This window comes from Zalophus californianus, chromosome 13, assembly GCF_009762305.2.
Source record: "Zalophus californianus isolate mZalCal1 chromosome 13, mZalCal1.pri.v2, whole genome shotgun sequence".
In the NCBI taxonomy this organism is placed as follows: domain Eukaryota; kingdom Metazoa; phylum Chordata; class Mammalia; order Carnivora; family Otariidae; genus Zalophus; species Zalophus californianus.
The window spans coordinates 52,367,640-52,387,924 of record NC_045607.1 but is presented as its reverse complement, the minus strand read 5'-3'; the positions used below and the strand labels follow the sequence as shown (position 1 = coordinate 52,387,924).

General features: G+C 38.7%; 1 protein-coding gene across 6 annotated transcripts in view; it reads right to left on the bottom strand.

Annotated features, from left to right (window-relative positions):
* BNC2 (basonuclin 2) overlaps positions 1-20,285 on the bottom strand; it is a 420,917-nt gene that overhangs the window by 282,251 nt on the left and 118,381 nt on the right. For all 6 annotated transcript variants that reach the window (XM_027616816.1, XM_027616818.1, XM_027616819.1 and 3 more), the window contains exon 2: positions 5,916-6,116. In XM_027616816.1, coding sequence (XP_027472617.1) covers positions 5,916-6,116 — 201 coding nt within the window. The remainder of the gene's footprint in view (positions 1-5,915; positions 6,117-20,285) is intronic.

Genomic DNA, 20,285 nt, shown 5'->3' with positions numbered 1-20,285 from the left:
TTCGGCTGTACAGAGTCATTAGCTATTCATGTTTATAAGGAAAATCTTCTCAAAACCTTTGCGGATTGATATGGGTGGATGCCCACTGTAAATGTCTTTAAATACGTGTAATGCACATAAGGTGGGAAGAGAGAAGCACTAGAATTTTTGTTTTTCATTGAAGGGGATGACGCGAGCTCCCTATCTGTAACGGTCTGTTCCTTTGGAATCAGCTCCCTGTGTCACAACGACCTGGCAAACTTGAATGCTTTCACTATCACTGGAGTCCTTGCAATCCTGCTTTGGCTGTGACCCATTCACTTTTGCCCCAACTTCTCAGAGATGCCTTACTCAGCATCTAATTAGTTAGGGAGGATTTGCCGCGGCTCTTAACCCTGACACAGGAGTGGGAGGATGTGCTGCTGTGGCAGCCCAAATCTGTACTGTCACTACATTAATCAGATTTCCATAAAGGCATGCATGAATAATTGGATTTATCACTGAATGTTAAGATACACTCATAAATATAATTATAAAAAATACCTACAATTATAGATAAGGTATCTGCACCTTTAGGGATTTGTTTTTCAACTGTGGTTGCTTGACTCACCTTAGCACAAGACATTAACAATTACACACAGAGTACCAGTTTGCAGCTGACAGAAATAAGAGACAAACAATTTCAAAATGATCACCTACTATGTTCAAATTCACTTAATGTATTGTGTTGAAAATAAACTTGAAATTAGTGTACAGGTTTTTAACATATACCATATACCCATCTGAGAAAATGTTTGTGCATGCTTTGCTTGCATTAGTATGTACATAAATACCACGTATAGGACATCACTACTTTCCCACTGCATTACAAATTCAACAGTATCTGTTAAGTGAAGTCTGCATGTTATACACAGACTTATAAAGTACAGGCCAACACACAAGCACCTGTCTATACTACAGTTTGTAATTTAACAATTACTCAAATCGTCCCATTTTAGTGTTACATCATCAGAATGGATGTTAAGAATTGTATCTGAATATATGTCTACAGTTAAAACTTCAAAATAAAACATATTATCACTCAAATCAGAGAAGGGAACTTAAAGGGAGGTAGCAGCCTAGTAATTCAACAGGCTGAAATTACATGCTTCCTAATGTAAATATTTTCACATCAAGACCATAAGTTTGGTCAATTTAAGACGTGATTACCAAAACACACCAACTGTAAGAAGGGGAGTAAAAAGGGAGGGAAAAGTGCAGAAACCTAGGGATGGATGATGCCTGGCAGTGAAAGTCATTTTCAAAGACCATTAACTATCAACTGCTTTACTCAGGGCTCTGATTAAATAAGAATATACATCCCATGTTGAAAGGGATGTCTACATGAGTGGGATAGAGTTTAGAATACAAATGTACAGACAATAAAGAAGAATCAAACCACAGTATACAATTAGGCATCTGACTTATGAGATTATAAAACTGTATATGTGCCTTTTAAACTGTGAGTGAATAAACATTTAAATTATTTGGGGGGGGAGGTAGGAAGTCAGACAAAACCACCATTTCCACTTTAAAATATAAATTCAACAAACTGAAACTGTGTTTGCCTATATGAAAAGAAAGAACTAAAAGAGTACTGGGAGAAAAATTCATATCAAACATGCTTTTAAATGGACTCCAGCAATGTTATTATATATTTCTTACAATATATTTTATTTATCATTTCTCTGAAATGGGCTAGATTTTATATTAGAAAGAAAGTTTGCTTTACTCTGTCATATCTCTGGTGAGCAGATGCTCTAGTATTAATGTAAATCGTTGATTTAATTTTTAGCTTTCTTGGTTTGCCCCTCACCTACCTAAGAAATGATTTCTCTGGTGATAACTAACACATCATGCTAATGAGAGAATCTAATGCACAATAGAAAAATGTCACTACTAATAATATTTGCATGAAGTTAAATAAAGCAACTGTAAGAGAATGTCAGACAGTTGTTCTTTAATAAGACACAGTTTCACAATGAAATTATGTTGTTAATTTTGTTACATCATTGGGTGAATCCTAAATTACTACATAATGATGCACAGAGTCATTTATAATTCTAACTTAGTATTTCACTTGTGTCTGAAAAGAGACCTTATTAAGGGATCTACATTTTATTTGAAACAGGTTAAATATACCTCACCAATAATAAAAGGTAAATGCCTCTAATAATGTGTAAAACATGGGCTGGAACCATTTACCTGTTACGGTTTCATGTCTGAAAAGATTTCAAAATATATTAGACTATTGCATCCCTTGAAGTAGCTACAAAGAATTTTATTTGATATTGCCTCAAATGCACAAAATATTTACAAAAATAGAAAAATCACTTTTTAAAACCTGATTAGGAAAAAAGAAAAACAAGTTCCAAAAGCTGGCCTTATTTTCTGCTTTTAACAATACTTAATGAGGTTAAAATGGGCAAAATAATGTTCTAGACTCTAGGAGATTAACACAGAAGATGAGCAAAGGGTTTCTGGTCATTCTCGACCTGTCACTGATCAAAGTAACTCAAAAAAGAACTTCCTTTACAGAAGTCAAGAGTCATGCCCTTTAAGGTTATCAAATATTTGTCTGTATGGGAAAAAAAAAATCATCCTTTTTGAAAAATCTTACTTAAACATGGGAAAGATGTAGAAAGGCAAGAAAATGTGGTAAAATTATCATATCTTGAATGTAAGGGACAAATACTTAATTCTATCAAATCTAAACTGGCTTCAGTTTGTGATGTCTTTTTGTTATTATTAGACAGACTGACAGATTTACATATAAGCAGATCCAACTTTGCTCATACAAAAGACAAAGAGTTTTATATCCCTACTTCCTAATTTACCTGTAGAAGATACAAATGTAGATTATTAAATTTCAGTATTCATGAGATACTGCTACAAGTTTTGCTGTAGTTAAGTAATAGTGGTGGTTAATTCTCTGTAACTCAGTTTTGAAACCTGCTAGTCAGTCTTTTCTAGTATTTAAAGAAATGATCTGGTAAATGTTACATTTTTATATTATTAAAGAAAACTTTGAAATAAAAAAATAGACCCAAGCAATTATATTCAAGAGTTGAATCAATTTTTTCTTAGAAATTAAAATAATCATAACACAGAAAAACCTCTTTATACAGAATTCTGCCTGTTTGATTAAACTGGACAAACTTTTACCTGTAGTAAAACAAAAGCTGGCTTTAATGTGTATACTGAAACTAGTATTCCTTGAAACTGTTGGCTTCAAGAAAATCATTTCAAGAAGTGTCCTTCCTGCGTGCACGCACGGACACACACACACACACACACACACACACACACACACACACACACACACTGAATCAGCACTGCTGATGAACTATAGGTAAAGAAAATAAACATATTTTAATAACACGTACAGCATATATATTTTTAGATTTACACAGTCTGAATTTAAGTTTACACAATATTATACAAACTAAAATGTCATCCTGAAGGAGAAAAAAAAATACACTCATACACTCTTTACATGCTTTCCAGAAATGCACAGGAGGTAAACATTTAGTAACCATGACAGGAAAAAAAAGGGGGGGGGAGCCAATAACTACATTAAAACCAAAAAATAAAAAATATATAGTTAAACCACAACACTTTTTAAAATTGTGATTTTCTCCATTTTACTTCTCTGTTTAACAAATGGCATAATACTATGTAATTTGTATAGCACCCATTATGCATAAATTACCTCCCTATATTTCTACTCTTTTCATATAAGTCGACTGATGCTAAGACACATGCATGCACACAGGTAGAGACAAAATAGATCTTTATATATCCACAAAGTCAAACAACTGGATCAAAGACATCATACTAGCTTAGTTGCACAAGTTTCTCTGAGCGATTTCAAATTATTTTCCTAATTCTGATCAATCATTTATATCATTTACTTTTATTTGTTTTTTAGCTATAATGTTTTCCATGACTTAGAGTCTCCTTAGATTCAAATCTACTTGGAAATGGGCTAGTGCCAAAGAAGCAATCTAACACCATCTATGTGGTTCAATAGCCATTTATCAATTGATCATTATCTCTATCTGGTTTTATTAACTCTTTTCTAGCTAGAGGGAGACCTAAACAAATTTTCCCTACACACACACACACACACACTTGACCTTCCCTAACTCAAGGAAAACCCTAAACGTGACACTAATTTTTAAAGTGCGGCACAAGTTGCTTGGTCCTACAGTGAGTGCACACCCTGTGTTACAAGCACGGAGAGAGCCACCCAGGCAGGGATGTGCCTCAGAAACACACCCCTCAAAGCACTCTACGATGACAAGGAGTATCTCTGGGAGGAAATGAACTTTTTAACTTGCAAGAATGGGAAATAGCTCATAAAGAGTTGCTTATTGGGTTTATGTTGATTGCATTTAAATCCCAGCTTACTGTATCAGCAGTAATCAGGGTCCCTCTACAGGATATGTCAAAATACACCTTATTCAAATGCATTTATCCTATGTAGAAGGGCATGACACAGCCTGGCTCTGTGCACTGGCTTTTGCAGATGTACCTCTAAACTTCTGGTAGTTTATAGCCTACCAAATTGTTTTCTTTCCTTCATTACCAATACTTTAAAAAATCTAATTAACTCAATAAAGTATTTAATTCTCATGAACTCTTACACGCAAAACAGGTTTTAGAAAAAGAAAGCAATTGCAAATCTGTTTTCCAATGAGTGGAACAGAACCAATTTCTTAACAACTGCCATCTACTTAAAATCCAACTGTATTTGTCAGTAATACTTTCGTGCTGTGTGGATGATACTATCATGCTAACTCTTGCTTTGTGTGGGTTTGGTGTAGGCTTTTGAACAGCAAGACGTGTCTAGGAGGGAGGCACCAGGGAACTTCCCTCCCTCGCTTGAGCACAGTCCAAGATGAAAGTTTCTGGGTTGTTTCCCTTCGCTTCCTCTCACCCTCGCTCCCCCTCGGAGCCGCAGAGCCAGCAATTGTGCAAGAGGAGCCGGGCGTGCAGGGCGCGTATCACCAAGCGCATGGTACAAGCAGCCGGCTCCAGTGATTAATTATCAGTTGCCGCCGGCCTCGCACTAACACGTCGGCTTTCCCGGCAGAGCCAGCACACCCAGCCGCCTGCAGCGCGGCCCGGACAGAGCAGCGGCTTTGGGGAGGACGCCGCCGCTGCGCCCGAGTGTGAGTGCGCCGGCCAGCGGGCGAGCGGGCGGCCGGGCGGCCGGGCAGCCGGGCGGGCGGGCCGGCGAGTGTGCGGGAGCCAAGCCGGTGCCGGCGCTGGCGGGAGCGCAGGGGCAAGCACGGAGGCAGGCGGGCGGGCAGGCAGCCGCGGCCGGCGCAGAGGAGCGGGGACGAGCCGGCACGGCCCGCCACGCACACCGCCGCCTCTTCCGCGACCCTCGGCGCTGACAGCGATTCCTGCACAGCCTCCTCTCCGCAGGTCAGAGTCGAGCTGCTTCCAGCCCCGTGAAGTCAGTGGGGCTGTGCAGAGGGGCCCCTATTTTATGACTGGTTGCAGAACCTACTCTGAGATAGCAGACACTTTGACGAAGTGATTAATACAGCCAGAACGATACAGTTTTTGGATGGTGGCCTTTTTTTTTTTTAATTTTAAACAGAAAACAAAGAAATAAAGTCTTCCCATGACCCAGGCTATCGTGTGAAACTTTGCAGCGAATGCCTTTGCTTTCTTTTACTTCAGTATCCTTTCCCCTTTTTCTTTTAAGGAGCCCTCAGGGAAAGCATGAAGTAACCCTGCATTCCAACACCACAGTTATGACAAAACAGAGCCTAACTATTAAGTGATCAAATTTTTAAAAATGTTGTAAAAGAAAAACAGAAACAAAAGTCTGTATAACAATTCAAGGTTTCTTAAAAAAAAAAAGAAAGAAAGTAACTTACCTGTTGGGACATTCTGAATAAGAGGTTAGTATCAGCGTTTTGCCATGTCCCCATGAACCCTGGTTCAGCTGTAGTCGTTCTGGTTCCGAACTGCATGGAGTTGTCAGTACAGGAGTCTCTTAAAGTCAAGTCTCTTGCCCTCTTTGGCTCTCTGTCTCTCTGTGTCTCTCTTTCTCTCACATCCACTTCTGCCTCTTCTGACTGAAAAGTGAAGGTGGATTTTTTGAGCCTCTTGGCAGCCAGTAGCAGGAGTGTAGTGTAGTTAAGAAGCTGGCTGAACTGTGCATTTCATTTGGGAAGGGGGAGATTTGGGGGAGGGAGGGGGTCAGAGCTTCTTTCGCACCTTCTGCACAGATACCCCTATCATTTATGCATAGATTGTGACTCCCCGAGCTTGCCTTTGCTCAGTTTAACAGCTGCCTGTCAGGTGTGCAGGCAGCACTGGAGACCCAACCATCAGCTTCAAACTCTCAGCCACTGCATGTCATTGGATAGCAGAGCTAAGAGTCAAATGCACTGTTCCACTGTCAGGCACCGAATGACACCCTGGCACTAACCCCTCTCCAAACACACAGAGAGACACACACTTATGCACACTCCAAGCAGCACCATGATCACGGACGGCACACAGGGTGAGGAGAAGCTGAGGCCCTTCCCAGGGAAATCTTCCCAACAATGCTTTCGGGTAGAACATGCAATATCAGTCTTCACTTTAACATTTGTAAACTGCTCTGCTTAAACATTTTTTTTCTAATTACACTGGAAGAAAGAAAAATATTCAGCTGTAAGAGAATGTTAAGTTGGCTCAGTTGTTGTCTAAATGTTAGCTCCTAAAAGTCATATACTATGTGCTGGGCTATTTATAACCACATATAAACTCCTAGAGAAAATAATGTATATAGAAATTTGACCTTCCACTCTGAAAAGTAAATAAATAAACCTAGCAGTTTTTTGAACATAGAAGATGCACAATAAACATTTGCAAAATAAATACAAAGTATTTAACATCCAGTTTCTCCAGTCATTAATTATTAAATTGGATGATAAGTAATAAGAAATTGAATGGCAAGGAAAAAAGTGTACCTTTTCTTATAGCTCACAAATAGAAAAAAATCCTTTGTTAAAGTTCCTGGATGAAGCATCTACAATATCCTTTCAAATCATAAAAAAGAAAAAGATGAAGAAAAAAAGCTTGTCCCATTTCAGGGAAAAAAGTAATGAATATAAAAATTCCATTTTTCATTCAAGATCTCTATGGAAAATTCTATAACCTTTTTATGCCTGATGAAATATAACCTGGGGAGCATGTTGTATTTTTAATTAAACTAGTTTTAAAACAAAACATCTATTTATTAGATAGTGTTTATCTACCTTATTTATGGAAAAGCAAAACTGAACAAAATGCACTGTACATAAACAGTAACTTCAAAATGGAAAGCTAAATTCATGTCATCTCATAAAAGTAGTCAGCAGGAAAAAGCCATCCTCCTAAACTTAAAATGTAAGGAACATTAATCTTCAACCACCTACAAATATCGAGGACAAATGTACCACTCTCCTTGCTCCTTCTTAACTCAAGAATAACAATAAACCTTACTCTCTGAAACAACAAAAGAAACAGAAAAGAGCTTCAATGGCAGCTCTGTGTCATTAGTGGACAATGAGAAAAGATGAGAAAACGTACACTATGTTGACACAAATGTGCCTTCCCCTCTAGAACCGACATCTCCTGAAAGCTTTTCTGTTAAACTTCCCTCCGGTTCACCACCATTAAGCACAAAAAAGTCTCAAAAGCAGCAAATTCAATATCTGAGAAGAAACAAACAAGAACCCAAAGAATTGTTGCCTTAAAATATATGAAGTCCACCTGTGGTCAATAAAAATATTCTTGAGGGGGGAGGGCAGGAAAAGCCCCTATGAGTCAATTGTCAACAGTGACTGTACCTTTACAGCTAGCTATTACCCACTTAAACTCCCTCTAAAATTCGCTAGCCTCTTGATTTCTGAAGTGGCACTCAGTGCCTCAGTCAAGCTGCCTGCTCAGCTCCTGACCTTCCCACTAATGGCTGTTATTTGTGGGAGGCTTAAGGACACTGTCAATAGCAAGCTTCCTCCTCGCTCCTCTCAGGCTCTGTTGTATCGCTTTGCCTGCGTGTTCTCTCTCGCCTCTTTGCCCTCCCGCTCTCCCCCTCCCTCCTTCCTCTCTCCTTCACTCCCTCTTCCTCTTCTTCTAGCCCCCACCCCTTCTTTCTTTCAGTCCTCTACTCCTCTTCTTTTCCAGGTATCATTCCCCCAACCCCCTGCCCCAACCACACACACAGACACACACACAACACAAAAATCAACTGGCATGCAGCAGCAAGCACCTGCAGTAATAGACTCTTTTATTAAAACTGTTATTCTGCAAGACTTGAAATTCCCCATGGACCGGGCCATGTCAAAGCCGATATAATTAACTAGAGGCTCAGCAACGGATCAATTACCAGACAAGCAAGTGATAGTGAAATCAATGAAAGATCATCAGCCACATTATCAGTGTTGCAACTCATTAGGGCAAAACTGAGAAATGTGCTCAAAGCGAGCCCAAGCAAGGTGGCATTACAAAACAAAGGGCTAATTTGGAGACCCTGCTGTGAACAATCTGTAACAGAATTAGCCTTTTTTCCCCCTAAACTGCACAGCTCCGTAACTAAATGTGACAGACTGAGAGAAGCAGTTTATTAAGACACCAACCCCAAGTTTATTTAGTTCATAAACTCTCTCCTAGAAAATCAATACAGTCTGTACAGGGTTATTAGGCTGACTAGCTAATACATCCAAATCTGGTCTGCCCAGCCAGCAGTCTTCTGACAAAATGCTACCCAGTGTAGGCAAACTGAGCTCTTTCAGATATCAAGGCTTGAGGTTGCTCTAGATGAAACAGGTCTGCAATGTAACTAGGACCTGCATATTAGTGCCAAGGCACAAGCCTCAAAAGCACCAGGATATCTTTCTAAGGTTTAAAATTTTTCACAACAAATCTATCATACAGTACACACTGCACTTGCTAAATGAATCTGATAAAACAAAATTTTAACTGGTTTGTAAGACTAGTTTACAAAGAGGACAAGCTTTATAAGAGACAACAGTTAACCCAAAGTCTTAACAATAAATGAATCAGTAAACTAAAACAAAACCTCAAGCGTATACACAGGCTGTGCTTTGCAGATTTTAAATTTGGAATATTCATTATTAAATCAAGTTTTGAAAATACATATTAGACTCCTCTAGAAGTCCCCCAAATACATGATTTGAACTTGCCACTCACTGCCACATATAAACACAGCATGAAGAGTCTTTGATCTTAGGCTAATTTTCTATCTAGCAAGAAAGGCACAGGTTACAAAAAATAAACCTACAAGGCACAAAGAGGACTTCTGAGTTTGTCCAGTGGCTCTATAGTCTGTGGATTATGGAACAGTTGTCTGGAATCATTTGGATTAAAGTTATTTAAGGCTGGGGGCGGGGGGTAGAGGTAGGCATCACTTCCATAGTAATCGCTTTATACTGCCCTGATTCCAAGTATTTCAGGTTAAACAACTACAAATATTAAAGGCTATGTGCTGGCATTCCCACATTTACTGATTGTGAGCGGTGGACCATGGAATTTAAGAATACACCAACTAGGTACAAATGGCAACCAAATTATTAAAGACATTATGGGAATGTGAATACCTCCACCTCACAACAACAGATAGCAGATATACACTTACAAAAAAAGAAATTCAATGCAGTTTACAAAGTTAAAACAGACTGGAGAACTGTCAGAAAAAACCAAAAGACAACAATTTTTGGAAGTGAATTCTGATGTTCATGATTTAAAATGTTTTCACATTTAAAATGTTCCAAGAAAAGAATTACACTATTAACATGACTTCAGTATACTGGCTCTAAGACACTAAATCCTAAACTTCAAAACAAAAGTCCTTATTTTCACAGGACTTTATTAGAATTCAATTTATAGATTGCTGTAAATAAACATTTTTCTTCTAATTTTTGAGCTGGTACCTTAACAAGCATTTCATGCTGTTTTTGAGTAATCTGTAAAAAGTTAAATACATATATATATATATATATGTACACACAGATATTCTAAACCTATACTATAGATGCCAAAGTTTTAGATAGTAATTAAAAGTTGTAATTACAGAGAAATTATATTTTTTAAAGCCTTTTTGCATATAACTACATACTGTGCATGCACCCTCAATGAGATCCAATTAGTTGCAAAGAATTTGCATTTCAGTTAGTATGGGATAACAAGACTATAGGGAGGCACAATGCAATTCCACCAGCAGAGTAAGAAAGTGTGTTCTTTCTTGTTAGCTTTGTAAGCAATAATTCCCACAACTGATTGTTTAAAATGTTACTGATCTTTTCAATATTTGGGTATTGAGGTAGGTTTAAGTTTTTCCCTCCATTAAAAAAAAAAAATCACAAGTTGGTGCAAATATCAACCACAATGAATACTTAACAGAAACAAATGAACAAAGGATTTTGTTTTGTGTGTATGTTTGGGGGGGGGGTTGGTGGGAGGATATTGCATGCTTTCTCTTTTCCTCTTAATACTTACTGGTAATTTCTTTTAAAAGCACATTGCTTTCTTAAAATAAGTTCCATAATGGGGGGCAGGGCAACCTCACTGGAAACAGTTCTATGTAAATATATATGGTTTTGTGATGCAGGCCTGTAGTTAGTACACCGAGAAAGTACTCAAGGATTTTCATTTCTTCTAGTTATGTTTCTAACAATGTAAATCCTAAGCAAATATCAAATAAATGTATAATTTATATACACAGTATAACAAGCATCTCTAGGACTTCTGCTGGTTCACGGAACAATACCTGTAATTCCCTGGGTTCAGTTCAGCAGCTGTTAACAGATTCTGTAATCTGTAATGACAGTAAACTGGCCTTTGCTCTTCTTTTATTCACTATTCATTTTCAAGGCTTGGTTAAGTACAGAGCTGGGTTAAAGATCAGTGGTTTTTCATGTGACACATGCTGGTATTCATCTAATGGCTTGTCAAGACAAAACTGTCCCTGTTCTTGCCAAAATAATAAAAATGACGCTCCACATCGCATGACAATCAGCACTTCCTTATGGCAAAACAACTCAAGCTTTTGTAACTCATTTACTTTATAGAAAAAAATTTTTAATAACTGGCTGTCCAATCCTATACGTGGAATTAGGTTGTCATTCTCAAAGGAGACTTTTTTTTAAAATGTTACGTATGGCCTCTCTTAACTCTAAAGCAACATGTAAACTACTTTCTGATCAAATCAGACTTTACCGTATAAAAATAATGCTGAAGCTACAAATTCGTATGGCATTAAGGAATATAACTTAATATATGCAAATTATGCAGAAGCAGCAGGCTGGGCCCAGGCACAGAGGTGGGGGGAACCAGTTGAGGAAATGTCATTTTTCTTGAGAACAAAGTATGTGACTTGCTTTGCAACATCTGTTGGGCTGTGTGAAATGTTAACAGATGTCTTAAGTGAAAAAAGGAAAAAGAATTAATAAAGGAAACCTCCTCTGAACAGATAATCCACCCAAATTTCCATATTCCTAAGGAAAAAAGTTGACAGCAACCTTTTCCCCTTGTGAAACCTGCCATCCCCACTTTATTGTGTAAAGTTTCATTTTCTATGTGAAGTTAAGGGATAAAATTTTTTGACTCACTAAAAAGAATAGAGAAAAAGTAAACCTAACAATTATTTCAAGTGAGGTTTTCCCTTTGTGAATAATTATATCATAATCTAAGCTCTTTTCCCTTGAGTCACATTTGTAATTTGATGGGAGGATAGTGAAAAGTTCACCCCCTCCCCAAAAAAAGAGCCACACAAAAAAATGAAATATTACCCTACTGTGCCTGCATGTTGGGGGAAAGGAAGGAGGAGAAATTAAAAGGTAGTTCTTAAGGTAAAGTTCTAATATGAACACCATCTCTCCACATTAAGGCGTCCATCGTTGCAATCGGGATTCACCTATCATTTATACCTACATCCCCGCATTCTCTACACCTTCCTACTTTCCTTCCATTACTAGCCTAGTGTTCAACAGCAGTATAACCCAATGATCATTAAGAAAACTTCTGGAATATACTAGTTGGATCCTGGTATTTCAATCTTTTTTTTTTTTTTTTAACATTTATTTATTTGAGAGAGACAGAGCACAAGAGCACCTGGGACAGAGTGGGAGGAAGGGAGACAAGCAGATTCCTTGCTGAGCACGGATCCCAGGACCCTAAGATCATGACCTGAGCCAAAACCAGGAGCCAGACACCTAACCCATTGAGCCACCCAGGAGCTGGTATTTAAATCTTAAAAAAATTGGACAACTTTTCTTTCTTAGTAAACAGTTTTCATTCATGTTTCAATATATTAGATGATCTAGCCAAACATGAATGAAGCAGCCTTGAATCCAGATTAAAAAATGATGCATACATACCAACTACTGAATCTAACCTAGTGTCTGCTTACATATTCTATAAATCTTCCACTTTGGAGAGATCCATTCTATTGCTTATGCTCTTAAAAACTCAGGACATAACTATGGGTTAACAGTTCATGGGTTACCTAGTTCAAAACACAGTTAAGGATCTTTACAGATTCAGGTGAAGGAAGAAAAAAATGTGTTGTCATCTCTGATTGCTGGTCTCAATCTCTCTCTCCTCTATGAGATTCTGCTTTAAAACTGTACGTGTTCCTTCATGTTTACAACTATACCTTCTCCAGATGGCTCTGGCAGCCTGGGTTGGGCATTTCAACATATAGAAACTTCAGCCAGAATAGCCAGAAGATTTCAGGGGACAAGATCATGGTCCAAGTTGTAAATAAGACATGCAGGCAATGCTTTTGGGTTTTGGTTGGTTTGTTTTTGGCCAAAGCATTGTGGGTGCTAAATGCTCTGGTGTGTACTCACAGGAATACCACATCACAGCCTATGACAAAAAATAATAGTAATAAGTGCTATACCAAAAACAAAACAAAACTGATCACTTACACTGAGGGAGAAAGCTTGTGCACTGAAAATATCATTATATGACCACAGACCCAAAGAGGAAAAGATGCCTCCTAAAATAAAATTTGAATATGACACAAATTTAAATTACTTTAAACAGTGGCACAAACATCCCCCTTAAGCAAACAATATCTAAAACCTTCATCTTTATTATTATTATTATTATTATTATTATTATTATTGCAAAACGGAGAATCTGCTCTGGTTGACACTTGTCTCTGTACCAACTAGAACAACAAACGTGATATAGCATTTGCTGACAGCCTAATCAGGGGCCCAGTTTCAGAAAAACACATCAAGGATATACCGAAATGCCATAATCCCTTGATATCCTATGAGAAATTTAAAAATTTGAAGATTTGGGTAGGGTGTGGTAGATGAGGTAGTTTATAAAATATTAGGGAAATGATGAATACTTAGACTCAAGACGTTTGCAGATGCAAAAGCATCTGAAGTCAGCATGAATCTTAAACCTCCAAAAGATCAAACATTTTACCTACCCTGTTTTGGCTTAAAAAAAAAAAAAAAACCAGAGTGACTTTATATGTCTTCTCTCAGGTCAAACGTTGACAATGGCTTCTTTCTACCATAACCTAAGGTCAATGTTTTATGAGAAAATCTTCTAAAGGAAAAGAACCAGCGATGTATTTCCTTAAATGACTATTAAAAAACAGGCTGGGGAGCATCCAGTGGAGAATTACTTCTGTATGACCGAAAAAAGTTGCAAGGATTGTAAAGATAGTATTAATTTCTTCATTTACTTCCTTCTAAAGTCTATTGACGAGGAAGCTTGCAGCCCCACTGAAGATGTCATAATAATAGTTGAAATTACTGTCAGGAAGAAAGATTGAGACTCACAGACACCCAGGAAATCCAACACTGTTTTTAGAGTTATCATAGAAAAAAGCAACTCTATTGATGGTACCACCCCCTTATATGAAAATCACAAACCCAGAAAACAAACATAAAAAGTGAAATCCTGGGGCCTCTGGGTGGCTCAGTCAATTAAGCAGCCGACTTGATTTCAGCTCAGGTCATGATCTCAGGGTCCTGGGATGGAGCCCTACTTTGGCCTCCGGCTCGTCAGGGAGTCCGCTTGAGATTCTCTCCCTCTCCTTCTGCCCCTGCCCCTACTTGTGCACACACACACTCTCTCTCTAAAATAAATAAATCTTTAAAAAGTGAAATATCAACATACCTGAAGTTCCAAAATCTTTGTAAAACCACAGACTATTTTATATTCATACATATTTAAATAGAAATGTTGGAATAAATCTGAATGAACCTGAAGACAGTTTCTAAATCAAGAAACCCAGAAGATGTCAGAAACTCAGAAGAGCAAGTTAAACATAGGAAGAATTAACAATGGCTTAAGTCTGTCTAGTATTGACCTTCGGTGGGAGCAGTGGCTACAACAGGCACAACAAAAGCTTCTAAGGTACAAGTAATATTCTGTATCCCCATCTACCTGGTGGTTCTGGGTATGGTCACTTGGTAAAAATCCATCAAGCTACATACACGTATCATTTGCACACTTCTCTGTATGCATGTTATGCTTCACTTCTAAAAGTTTACTATTGCTACTGCTAATGGCACTACTACTAAAAATAGTGATAACCATAGATTAAAAGTACGGGAAAGAAAGAAAACGAAAAACAAGAAAAAAGAACAGCATGGAAGAGAAAGAAAAGAGACAAAAGACCGCAGATATTTATCACAGTCAAAAATTAATCAAGTAACTGACACTATGCGTACTGCTTGCAACAGTTTCTTCAGAGGTAAGAAGCATTAGCAATCAAGTAAATATCTGAGTTTCACAGAATGAGGATGAATGTGAAAGGCAGTAAATGGGTGGGAGAAAGAATAATTAGGTGAGAGATACCTTCCCTAGGCAGTACAAGAGTATGAGTGTATCCAAGTGACTTAAATGAAAAAGAACATCCTACACAACATAGGATCCTGCATAGGGCTTGCAGGTTGTTGCTCTTTGAGCCTGTCCTATGATTTGTAATTATGACTATTGGGGGGTACGTAATTGCGGGTGGGCACAGAGTGTGCCTGTTGAGAGACTGGTAAGGAAATTACAGATACCCTGCCAACAGCATTACTTGGAAGTATGGAGTATATCAAGACAGATTTTTCTTATTGCAAATATAACATACTCCTCTGACCCACCCAAACACATCTTAAGTGTTCCAGTCCCCAAGGCTGACAGTAGCCAACTGTTAAATAAACAAACCCTGGGCAGAATGGAAGTAACAAAGAGGGAACAACTGAATAATTTGCTAATTGATAAGGGATACACTTTTACCCTGACTGGCTATGTTTCTCACTCCCTTTTCTTCCATTTATTATAAAGAAGGACATTTTAAACATTTTTTAGCCACTGCTAGGGAACACTGATCAAAGCCCTACTTGCCAAGTACAAGAAGGTGTGGGGAACATGAAAGTTAAGGCATAGTCCTTGCTCACAAGAAGTTTACAGTCAGTACAGAAGATAAGCCATTGGGGCGCCTGGGTGGCTCAGTCATTAAGCGTCTGCCTTCGGCTCAGGTCATGATCCCGGGGTCCTGGGATCGAGCCCCATATCGGGCTCCCTGCTCAGCAGGAAGCCTGTTTCTCCCTCTCCCACTCCCCCTGCTTGTGTTCCTTCTCTCGCTTTGTCTCTCTGTGTCAAATAAATAAATAAAATCTTAAAAAAAAAGAAGATAAGCCATGTATAAAAACAACCTTAATAAAACAGAACGTGATAAGAGAAGCAGCAGCAGAATCCTACACGACTTGAAAAAGGAGATTCCTTCCAGCTGGTGTTGTAAGAGAAAGTTTCTAAGCAGAGGCAGCTTTTGTGCTGGAACTGAAGAACCGATAATATTCCTAGAGAAGTGATCCAATGTGCCTGAAGATAAGGTAGGATCTGTGAAGAGCAATGATGAACGAAAGGGACTGACTGGTCAATAGGAACTATTATTACTGGAAGGGGCTTATACTCCACTATAAAGAGTTGCTATTTATCCTGCATCCACGAACAGTCACAACTGCTGAAAGCTTCTCAGCAGCAGCAGGGTCTGATCATTACTGTACACACTAAGAAGATTTATCTGGCAACGGCATGACAGACAGACTGAAGTATGAAAAGACAGAAGCAAAGCCACCAATTAGGAAGCTGTTATAATAATCTGGGTAAAATGATTACAGGCACTAGGGCTGGGGGAATAAAAGCAGAATACAATGTGGAGATAAAACCCAGGGGCAAGAATGACTGAGAAAACCATGGGTAACAAATGAGAAGAGTGAAAGATGACACGAAAGTTCTAATACTCTGAGCATGGGAAATGGTAGAAGTATCAACAGAAATGGGGATGAACTAGTTTGTGGGATGCTAAGTCTGAGTTCACGTTGGGGAAATAGATCAAACCAATGACAAGGCAACTAGTAAACTTCAGAAAACAGACTGACACTGGAGTTATCAGATCTGGGAGCCATCTACAAAGAAGTGACACATGAGGTAGAAGAAGGCCGAGGTTAGCATCCTGGGGAACACCTATGCATTGGGGGAAGAAAACGGAAGGAGCAGTATTAACAGGGGCATTATGATGGTCCAGTGTTCTGAATGACAAGAAGTAAGAGTTTAAAGAGGTAGAGTTTTAAATGTTCTAAAAAAACAATGCTATATTTAGAGTATAGTAAAACCAAACATAGTAGTAAGTAGTAGTAAGTATAGTAAGAGCAAAACAAAATGCATGGGGATGATAAATATCAAAATCAGAGTAATGCTGGAGCATGGGGGTGGGTGTTGGAGAGAGGGGATGGTAACCTGGGGCTTCACATGTATTTTTACATTCTAAGTTCTTATGTTTGGGCAAATGGGTGTTCATTATACCCTTCCTCTTATATATCTGTGGTTGTAATATTTTGTAATTATATTCTGTGTCCTAAGAGCTCTTAATGGACAAATTGGTATAAGAGTTAGAATTCAGACTATAAAGGAGTTAAGAAGTAAGCAAATTATAAAGTCAAGGAGGTAGAAAAGGCAAAACATTTTTTGGAGAGATTTTGCAAAGCAATCAAGTAAGAAAAAGGTGATCTTAAAAGTTTGCAGGGCCTGGAAGAAGTTGTGTTAGTGTGTTGATAGTTTGTTACTCATTACAGGGGGGGAAAAAAGAATGTATCATAGGCAAAAGGGACAAAGCCAATGGAGAAAAGGATATTGAAGATCTAAGCCAGAGGGAAAAATGATATAAGAGGGTCCTAGGAGAGAATGTGATCAAGACCACAAATAAAAAGGGTGCCCTTGAAGGGAGAGGAGGAAAAAAATTTTCTCAGAAACCAAAGGTAAGAGATAGAAAAAAAAATTCTGCCGTTAAAAAAATATATGTATTGAGAGTGCTTGTGTCAGAAAGCCAATTTACGACCCATCTCCCCAACTAAATTCTCCACTGGTTGAAAAGGAAAGAGTTTTCTCTATCTTCGGTAATCCGGGGCCTAACAGAGCGCTTAACACGCAATAAATGCTCCATAATGACATCTGCACAAAAGAAGTCATGGTCTCAGAAAACAGTGACAAATCAAGGACTGGTGGGAAGAAAGGGTTGGGTCCAACTGGAGAAGATAAAATGAAACTCTGAATCAATGAGAAATGAATCAAAGAAATGGCAAGTAGCAGAAGGGATTCAGCCTTGGTTCCCAAAAACTCTTGAGAAATTACAAGCAAGTGGACTGGGTTCAAGAAGTGCAGCTCAGATTTCCCACTTTCGGAAGCAAGATACTTAGAACCAGGAGGGAGTTCTTAATTCAAAACTGAAAAATGCCTTGCTCCAAAACATACACCCTAATAGGCAATAGCACATCGTAAATCACTGCCCTTATAAGGCATTCCTATAGCACATAGTTCTTATAAACTGAAACACTGAGAAGTGGTTTTTGGATGAAATTATTTAATATTTTACTTAGATGTCCCCTGATTCTATGTGTTTCCTATGCAGTGTTTTTAAAATGTCTGTGAACATATTCCTGACTAATGAAATTCACCAAAGCAAACAAAAATCAAAAATCTTTATGCCATGTCACATGCATGATTTGCATGAAGGAGTGGGAGATGTGGAAGAATGTCACTTCATTAACAGACACAAAACGGAGGAGAGTGAATTCAGCTCCTCTCCTTACTGCCCGGTTCGAATCTCTAAGACTGCAATTGTGGTCCATGTCACGCCAACCCTTTGCACAATTAGTGAGGGCTGCATACTCCGAGTCCAGAATCCCTCTAGAGAGCACGGAAATGATGAGTTCCATCACCTGGCCAACATCAGCAACCGCCAGTCACCTCAGGGACTTGGACAAAGACATTCATCCACTCTGCTGGCAACCACTACAGCCTGCCTTCCTAACAGAGTCCTTTTGTGAGGACCACTGTCTAAGTGACCTGTCATAGAGCTTTATAAAGCAGCATTAATACTGTGGGCCAAAATGAGATTGATCTTTGAGCTTCGTGGTCTCCCGTTGTCAACGGTGCATTATAAAACCAATACTAAATACTTTATAAACAGGTCTCCCTACAGTGTATTAGAAAAACAGTGCATATTTCATGCCCCATAGTTAGGTAGCCACATATCCATCAGACTAATAAATTATTTATTAGGTGCTCAGAAGTGCAATAAGAGTCAATAAACTAACTTCTGAATACTTATAAACTACTATTTCACTAGAAATTGTACCTGAATGAGAAAACTAGCACACTAACTGAATGGGGGCCTGGAAATAACTCAGCTCTCTCAAGTGTACCATCAAAAGGAAGCACAGACCTTATGGGTGAGAAGAGACAAAATTATGTGTCCTGAAGAAGAGTCTGGGTTATTTAATTTACACAGAGAGCACCACCCAACCCCATGTTCATTTCCTTTCTCTTCTATATAGTTTTCTCTAGTCCTACCAACCTTGGAGACAGCTCAGGAAAATAAAAATTGGTAGAAACATTTCAAACATACCCTGAATCAGGCCAGATGACATCCACCAGTAACCGTTTACATTTGACACCTCCAAAGAAACTATACAATGGCTTAAGTGCACAAGCTTTCTGCTACCTGTATGGCATGTAATTGAACATTTATGCATCTAACATTTTGTGTAGCATTTTTTTTCTGTTTTCAGGTAAAGCTCCCAAGACCATAGATGCCCTATGATACAGTCCTGATGCCCACTCCAACATCATCAGGCACCTCTTACCTAGTTCCACCCCTCTGGAAAAGGACCTTCTGTTCAAGAATGTGTTTCAGCCCTTCACGAAGGAATTCTTCAGCTACAAGTTATTTCCCAAACTATCAGAGGCGTGGACCTTTGTGTAGTATTGTGGGTGCCCTGGTTTCACATGTTGGCCACATTAATACTGGAGATCAAGCATCTGTAACCCACAGCTGAGTGAGCTCCAGCCCCAAAGCACCCGCAAGGCTGGTGCCAATGCAAACCACTCTTCCCATCCCACATCTGAACCACACTGGTTTTCTCCAGGAGCCAGGCGCTGAGATACAGTTCTGAAAATGAAGGTTTTGGGTTCTCTCCATTCACATGATGGGTATAGAGTGTTGAGAAGAATACTGCCAGAGGGACTGGCTGTTTTTTTCTCTCATTCCACACCAAGTGAATAAACCATAAAGAGGTTTACAGTGTCTAATGGTGTTCCAAAATCTCCCAGGGGGAAAACCTAAACGGATAAACATATAGATTCTTGCACACTGTTTTCATTTTTCCTCCTAGAATCTTATGGTTTTACCCCTATAGGCTGGAGTGTTTAAGGTTGAAAAACATTTTATGTGAGTAGGAAAAAAGTAGTAGAAATAAAGGAGAAACATGGCAGAGACCTGATTTCACATCACTTTTTCAAAGAGATCTCCCCCAAATCCTAGTAATAATGAAAGAGTTGATGTAAAAGTGTAAGACAAGACTAGTTTCTTGTATTACTTTTGCTACTACAACCACTACAGCTAAGATGATTATTCATATTAATGAGTTTGGTATGTAGACAAACTATAAAAGATGCAGTCTCTGACCTCAAGTACTTATCTCTGTCTTTTGGGATTTACTCCTCCTGCTAGGTTTACTTTTATTCTTCATACCCTTGCCCAGAGGAAGTGATCATCACTCAGGACTTGGAGCATTTCCATGGGTGGGGTTTAACTATGGCAATGAGAAGTGAGGGAACTTTTGCCCTTGGACAGAGACAATGTTGGCCCCACAGCTCAGGATGTCTCATCTGTAACAAAGAGAAATATAAAATCCCTGTGAAATTTTACACTGGCCTCAATAAGCTTTATC